The sequence below is a fragment of the Arachis hypogaea genome, chromosome 15, assembly GCF_003086295.3.
Source record: "Arachis hypogaea cultivar Tifrunner chromosome 15, arahy.Tifrunner.gnm2.J5K5, whole genome shotgun sequence".
Classification (NCBI taxonomy): domain Eukaryota; kingdom Viridiplantae; phylum Streptophyta; class Magnoliopsida; order Fabales; family Fabaceae; genus Arachis; species Arachis hypogaea.
Genome location: NC_092050.1, coordinates 10,705,289 through 10,712,741, shown reverse-complemented (window position 1 = coordinate 10,712,741; position 7,453 = coordinate 10,705,289). Strand labels below are relative to the sequence as shown.

Genomic DNA, 7,453 nt, shown 5'->3' with positions numbered 1-7,453 from the left:
AAAAATAATTTATTATTTCGTTTTGAATTCATAAGTTTGTAAAAATATAAATTTTTTGAAATTTGAACTAAAACAAATTTTAAATTTTTATTCTTATTCGTTTTGATTTTTTTGATATTTTATTTAAATTCAAACGAAAAGTATTTTTTATTATTTATGTTTGAAAGTTAATAACAATCTGATTCTATTTATATAGAATTATAAACGAAAAGATGTAACACAATTCAGTTTAGAACATCTATGTAATATTGATTCCTAATCTATTCATGCATGTATTACCCTAAAAATTAAATATCAATAGGTTATTGAAATTCTAGACTGGTAATTTCCTCTGGTAGGTTGGAGATGAGGGATGTCATTCAATTCAATTATGTTTTTTCTTAAGGTAAAACGACTACTGCATTTGATGGGTTTTTGGGGAAAAAAAAAACAAAAGGAACCAATTAGTCAGTTCACCAGTTTTCACAAAAAAAAAACGGGTCAAAAAGTGATTCTCACCAATTCTTTGCTATGCCCGGTCCTATGACGAACCCGAACCAGTCTTGAGGCTGGACCGCCGGTATTTTGGTCTGGCCATCCGAGTTAGTCCGGTTTTTACAACATTGAACAAAAATACAAAATACATGAAGAGTCAAACATGAGGTTAAACTCATAAAAGTCACTATCTGAGCAATAATCAGCCTTCAAGAATCACCATTTCAAAACATAGTTCCGTTAGCAGCATTTACAAAACTGAATGCCCCCGCCAAGGCATTACCGCTAAGCATTAGATATCATAATCGTATGAGACCATCCCAAAAAGCCATTTCATCATAAGTTTTAACTATATATATAATAGGCCTAGATTGTCCTTCTAAAGCAACGATATATAGTTAACTGTTAAGAGTAGAAAGCATGCCCCCAGTTGCCGTCGGAATTACAACCTCCCACCCAGGTCCTTTAAGAGGAAATGCATCGCATGGAACTTTGAGTTCCTTGTCGTCATCATTTGGATCCTGAGCAATAAGATCACTGCGATCCAACAGCTTATCCAAATCCTCATCACTAATATCTGTTTGTATCAATTTATCTTCAGCTGCATCCTCATCCCGAAGCAATGCCATAATATCTTGTTCCTTAAATCAGTACACACAAAATTAAAACATAGAAAAGTCAACCATACTATATGCAAAAGCAAACAACTGAAAATTTGTATGCCTGTGTATTTCCCAATCAATGCATAGTTGTAGTCAATTTTACAGTTAAACAATATTAACCACAAGAAAATAACCATCTAGTAGTAGCAGTAGTAGTAGTAGTAGTAGTATAGAAGAAACAGAAAGTAACTGCTGATGTACGAACCTCCATTTCATCCACTTTGAGCATTGTGCGATCTTGATGAAAATGTCCTTTCGCAATCACCACATGTTCAAGTTTCAACTTGCTAAAAGCTCTTTTCAGCATGCGACCCTGGAAAGATATCACCATATCCATTTCATTATAAAAAGCTATTATCCACAGCCTACAGAAAACATTGATCAGCCAAAAGATTGTGCAAAATACCTCTACAGATTGAGCAGTCGAGAGCCTGTAAACATGAACTGGTTTTGTTTGACCAATTCTGTGACATCTATCCATGGCCTGCAAGTCTACCTGAGGATTCTGGAGTACAATATACAATGAGCAGATTATATTCCAAAGAAATCAAACAATATAAAGCAAATAGACAAAATTGGCAGCAAAGAAAAAAGCTAAAAGTACCCACCCAATCACTGTCATAAAGAATGCATGTGTCAGCTGCAGTAAGGTTAATTCCTAGTCCACCAGCCCTAGTAGAAAGAAGAAAAACTCTGCAATTGCTATTTTCATCATTGAATTCATGGATCTGTTCACGAGAGTTAAAAATGAACAATGCTTCAATTGACTCTTCAATTTCAAATTGGTAATTAAGTTAAATGCTCAAAAAAGGTAACAGTTGGCAATTTCAATACAAATGTTATTGCAGTGGATGTAAAAAGGAAAAAAACAAATATCCTTTATTTATGTAAAACAGACAACCATGTTATAAATTAATATTAATAAATTGTACAACTTGGATTAAAAATCTAAAGCAGTATATAAAACTTATAACAAGAACAAATAAATTCAAATTAACGGCGCATGCTAATACTATCCATGAACTGGCACAGACCTGTCGTTTCCTTTCATCCAATTTCACATGACCATCAATCCTACAAACTTCAAAGCCCTTCTCACTCAAATAGTAATCCAGTATATCTAACACTTTGGTCCACTGACTGAATATCAAAACCTGAAAGCAATTGGCAAACACAAATAACCATAACAGCTTGGAGAAAATAAGATAATGTATTGAGAAACAATCACATAATTGGTGAACATACTTTGTGTTTCCTTGCAAATAACCTTTCCAACAGCCGATCAAGCAAACGAAATTTCCCACATTGTTCAACTATCTCATTCACAGGAGGATAAAGCCCTAGGAAAGCAAAACACAGCTTAATTGAGAACCATAGAGCACCAAACCAATAGAACCTCAAATAGCATGGTACTTACATGAACCATCAAAGGCAGACTCTAAGAGGTCAGGATGGTTACAGACTTTCCTAAGTTGAATAACCAAATTATTAAGCGTCTTTATTCCACGTCCTGATGTAAAGCAATACAATACCAAATTGTATTAGTATATTTCACTTTAGTCCTGTGTGATTGCAGATGCAACACAAGACTTTTAAATTGTACATTATATAGTACTAAAATCAAGAATTTATGACAAGTTAGAAACCCACATAATTTAAGGCTCAGGCATACGAAATGCAGAACCCTTCTGTTTTTCAAAGGAAAAAATCCGACAATCTTACCCATTGACTTCATGTCCGCAAAATAGTTCTCCAATGTCTTGTTGACTAAATGATCCTGCAATTTCTTCTGATGCTCAGTCATATTTGCATAGATAATGATCTCCTTCTTTCTTGGCAATGAAATCTCAACATCAGACTTCATTCTACGCAGGAGAAAGGGACGAAGTATGGCATGAAGCTTAGTCACCACCTGCATGTGATGATGCCAATTAGCTATCCTGTTCATATTTTCAATAGAAAAGTAATCAGGTATATAAAGAAATCTTAGAAAGAATACTTGGCCTCTTCTTGTCTCTTCTAATTCTTCCTTGGTTGCTCCATTGTTGCACTTTCCTGATAGATTAAACCTGCAAAAAAAAAAGTTTAATTGTATTATTGTACCAAAGTGAAAATAAGACACCATTTCCCTTTGCTTTTAAACAAATAAACAACCACTGATCATGTACAAAACAATTCAAAGCAGACTTATCATCAGAAGAGTAAAGAAAAGAAGAATTAACTCATGATAACCAGTAAGCGAAAGACACTAACCATGACTTAAATTCTTCAAGCGAAGCAAAAATATCCGGTAAAATGAAGTTCAACAAGGACCATAGCTCTGCCAAGTCATTCTGAAGAGGAGTCCCTGATAGAAGAAGCTTGTTCTGTGCATTAATCCATTTCAACTCCTTCACTAATTTACACTTTGAGTTTTTGAGCCGGTGTCCCTTCAAAGGGGAGAAAAGATTTAGTAACATCACTGGAGACATATATATAAACATCAAAACTATCTAAGTATACATGCAGCTAATAGAAAACTAAACATCAAATAACTGAATTTATGTACCTCATCAACTACAAGATACTTCCAAGGGTAAACCCTTAAATGTTTTCTAGCATCATTTAAAGCAACCTCATATGAAGTTATTAATATGGGGAATTTGGGGCCAATGGTTACAGGCATATGTTTCCGTCGGATTACATCTCTCTCTTGCCAGCTGCCATGGTAGACAATTGCAGGAAGTGATGGTGCAAACCTATTTACATGCATACAAACAAGATCAGAAAAGCGCAGCATTACACAGTAAAACTAAATAAACAAAATGTCAACAAAACACCTAATGGCCTACCTAGAAATCTCATTTTTCCAATTTGAGAGGGTACTTAGAGGAGCAATTATCATGTATGGCCCATGCAGACCTTTCCCTATTAGATGTGAAAGAAACCCAATTGTTTGAATGGTCTTCCCAAGACCCATTTGATCAGCAAGAATCCCATTCAATCCATTTTGCCAGAGTGAAATCAACCACTTTACACCTTTCAGCTGATAAGACTTCAATTTTCCGCCCGTGAGTAAAGGCATAAGCTCCTTCTGTTCTTTCTCAGTTCTTTCCTCCTCAGTCATGTTAATATCTTCTATCTTCACACTTTCTTTTGATCTTGCAAGCATAGCAACAACTGCCCTTTTGGCCCTCGTCTACATTAATTCCAAACATGATCACATAGTACTGATTAAGAAAACCTCAAACAGATGCATGCTTACAACTCTGCCTTAAAGTATCATTACTTATTAGTTATTAACCAAATTGTATTAGAATATCACTATTCTCTAGCTTCCTATTTAGATGTAATCAGATAGATAGAGATCAGCCGGGTTACATAAACACACTAAAAGTTTAACAGAGCACATTCCACTCACAGTATTGCACTGTGAAGCTGCTTTCCTTTTAGAAGCCCGGCCTCGCACTTTCTTCTCTTCGGGCTCACTCTGTTGCTCGCCCCCAGTCTAGTAATACAAATTCAAACAATAAGAGCTCGGTACAAAATCAATGAATTGGCAGAAAGAATAAGTCAGCATAAAAATGGACACAATATAAAACAATACAAGTGTGATGTCGTCCATTTTCTCCAGCAGAAACTCAGAATAGAGCTTGGTTTGAGTTAAAAGCTCATCCAATTTGTTAAACTGAGTATCAGTAAGCTCAGGTGCCTCCTCGCACTGCACTTCATCAGACTCAACTTCAACTTTCACACCACAAGCATCCTTTCCGTTAACAAGGCCATGAACACATAGAAAAACACACAAGACTTAGTAATAATATCTACTGCTACAACGACACTGAACCTCCAAAGGTTAACAACGATAACACAAATAGGGATGCGGTTCTTTACAAATCAAACGGCGCATTACAACAAATAGTGAATAGCGAACATCAAAGAGGTAAAATTCAAAATACAAATTTATGAATTAATATAAAATAAAATAAAATAAAGAGGAGGGAAGCAAAGAAATGGAAAGATACCTCGTCTTCAAGGACAGAAGTGGGAGACTCAACAGGATCTTCTTCCTTCACTTCATCCTTGGGCGCCATCTCCGAACCCTAAAGAGCTGGAGACAAAAACTTAGAGCAAAAACACCAAAAACTAAATAATAATAAAAAATATATAATAAAACAAGAATAATAAAAATTAAAAAAGATAACCGAAAAGGAGAAGCAGCAGTGGCAAGGGTTCGATAGCATACAGCGTAATGAGATGAAGGGTTTGAGCGCCGTTGAAGAAAACGCAACAAGTTTGAGAAGAGGGAAGGTCTGCACTGTAACGTTGTGTGAGTGATGCAGATACTTAAAAGCAGCGCTTCGATTTTTATTTTTATTTTTTTTTATTCTGATGGGTGGATTGGGCGGGAAAGTGTAGTTTGGTTAATTGCCCTTGGATTGTTCGTATTTACCAAAGAACCATCTTAGTTGAGGCGAGATTCAAGCGTGGGAAAGGTTAATTTAATAATTTGCGACATTCATATTCAATATGTACGACTGGTGAGTTAGTGGCTTAGTGCAGGGTGTGGGCATATAGTTACTAGTTACCAAACTGGGTGGTTTCCCATATGACATTATGATATTGATTGATTTAATTTATAATTTAAAAGAAATTACTAGAGTATATCTAAATTAAATTTTAATTATTTTTTTAATTATATATATTAACTTTTAATAAATTTATATTGTTTTATAAATTTTTTAGAAGCATTCAATAAATTGGTACCTTCCTCATTTGCTATAAAATATGGATACTTTTCTAAACTACCGTGTTAACGTGTCGGATACATTTCGAATACAATATATATCATTCGTCCGATACGCGTATTAAAATTAAAATGTGTCTTATCCAAAAAAATTGTTCAAATACGATGCAAACACTATGCAGACATGACAAAAAGAGATTTTTAATATAAATTTAAAATATAATATTTTTAAATATATTGTCTTTTTTATTTTTTTATACCAAAACATGGATATTGTTTGAAAAAAAATTATAAAATTTTAATTATTTTTATTTAATAATTAAAAAGTTTGGTTTTAATATAATAAATTTTTTTATTTTTTATTTTGTAAAAAAATAAAATCAGAAAATCCGTCTCAATTTTAAATTTTTTTTTTGTCATACTCAACGGTAAAAATTAAATACATGTCCCTCTACACTATAAAATAAAATAAAATGAAAGAAACTATAAAATAAGATGCATTTATACATCAGTAGAAAGGAAAATCATAATTCGCTGCAAGAATAATACGTCGATGCTTAATTTAAATAAATCGTTAAAGGCTACCACGATTTAAGTTTAATACAAAATTTTTGATAATCTGTTTCTCCTTCCAGCAAATTATGTTAGATTTTTTATTAAATCATTTTGTATACATTGAAAATTAATTTAACTAAGTCATATTTTTTTATGAATAACAGATTAAAAACAGAAAAAGTAAGTAAAAAAATTAAATAATTTTTGGTGATCTTTCAACAAACTGAGTATTGTGGAGAAAGAAGAAAAATATGACACAGATAAACTGACGTGGCAATTCTTCTCCTTATATTTTACAACGCAAAAAACTAGTAGCATGTGAAAGATAAGAAACAAAACCGCCAACGACGAGCATGCGAGGGACCACAGAGCTTGAGAAGAGACGAAGTAGGGAGAGAGGCAAGAGAAGCGCGGCAAGAGGGAGGCACGACCATAACACAAGCAGGAAGCACCGTTCAAGTAGACATGGAGGCGAGAGAGACGCGATCAGCTGAGCTCAGACGAAGGAGAGAGGCTAGACGCGAACATACAACACGAAGAATCCAGTGAGAGCGCAGCGACGGCAACGAGCATTAGGGGTAGCAACGCGGGCTGGCCTGCCAAATTCGCTCCGTCCCGTCTAGGCCCGCACCATAAACGGGACGGGCCAGCCCGCGCCCTTCAACTAAGATGGGTTCAAAATGCTAGTCCGTCTTGCTTTATGGTGGATAAGTGGGCCGGCGGGCTATTCTTCTTGACTTTTTTTTTTAAATAAAATTCATTAAAATTAACCAAAAATAATAATTAAAAATTAAATATAAATAAAAAATAATGAAATTATAATATAATTTTTTTATTATCTTTTTTTTTTTATTTTTAACTTCAATAAAATTGTTCAAAATAATATTTGTCAATAGAATCATCGTTATTTTAAAAAATAAGGCACATAATTTGAGCATATATACGAAATTGTAAAATAAAATAAATAAAGTTAATAACTAAAAGAAGAATAAAAACAAAAAATAAAAAAAAAAGTTTGAAACTTATATAATTATTA

At 33.7% G+C, this 7,453-nt stretch overlaps 1 protein-coding gene across 3 annotated transcripts; it reads right to left on the bottom strand.

The window, feature by feature from the left end:
• Positions 1–643: 643 nt before the first annotated feature.
• LOC112749116 (ATP-dependent DNA helicase DDM1) lies at positions 644–5,462 on the bottom strand. 3 transcript variants are annotated; one of them, XM_025797383.3, is made up of 16 exons: positions 5,362–5,462; positions 5,141–5,226; positions 4,723–4,881; positions 4,537–4,623; positions 3,968–4,314; positions 3,685–3,874; positions 3,390–3,565; positions 3,136–3,205; positions 2,859–3,048; positions 2,554–2,646; positions 2,382–2,476; positions 2,171–2,290; positions 1,745–1,864; positions 1,543–1,641; positions 1,342–1,449; positions 644–1,115 (listed from the first exon to the last, which is right to left on the bottom strand). In XM_025797383.3, exons 2-16 carry the CDS (start codon positions 5,207–5,209, stop codon positions 873–875), a joined length of 2,166 nt encoding a protein of 721 aa, XP_025653168.1. In that variant the 5' UTR covers positions 5,210–5,226; positions 5,362–5,462; the 3' UTR covers positions 644–872. The 3 variants fall into 3 exon arrangements, with proteins under 3 accessions (XP_025653168.1, XP_025653169.1, XP_025653170.1); XM_025797384.3 differs by having other exon boundaries at positions 5,141–5,239; positions 5,362–5,456; XM_025797385.3 differs by having other exon boundaries at positions 5,141–5,218; positions 5,362–5,430.
• Between the last annotated feature and the right edge of the window lie 1,991 nt (positions 5,463–7,453).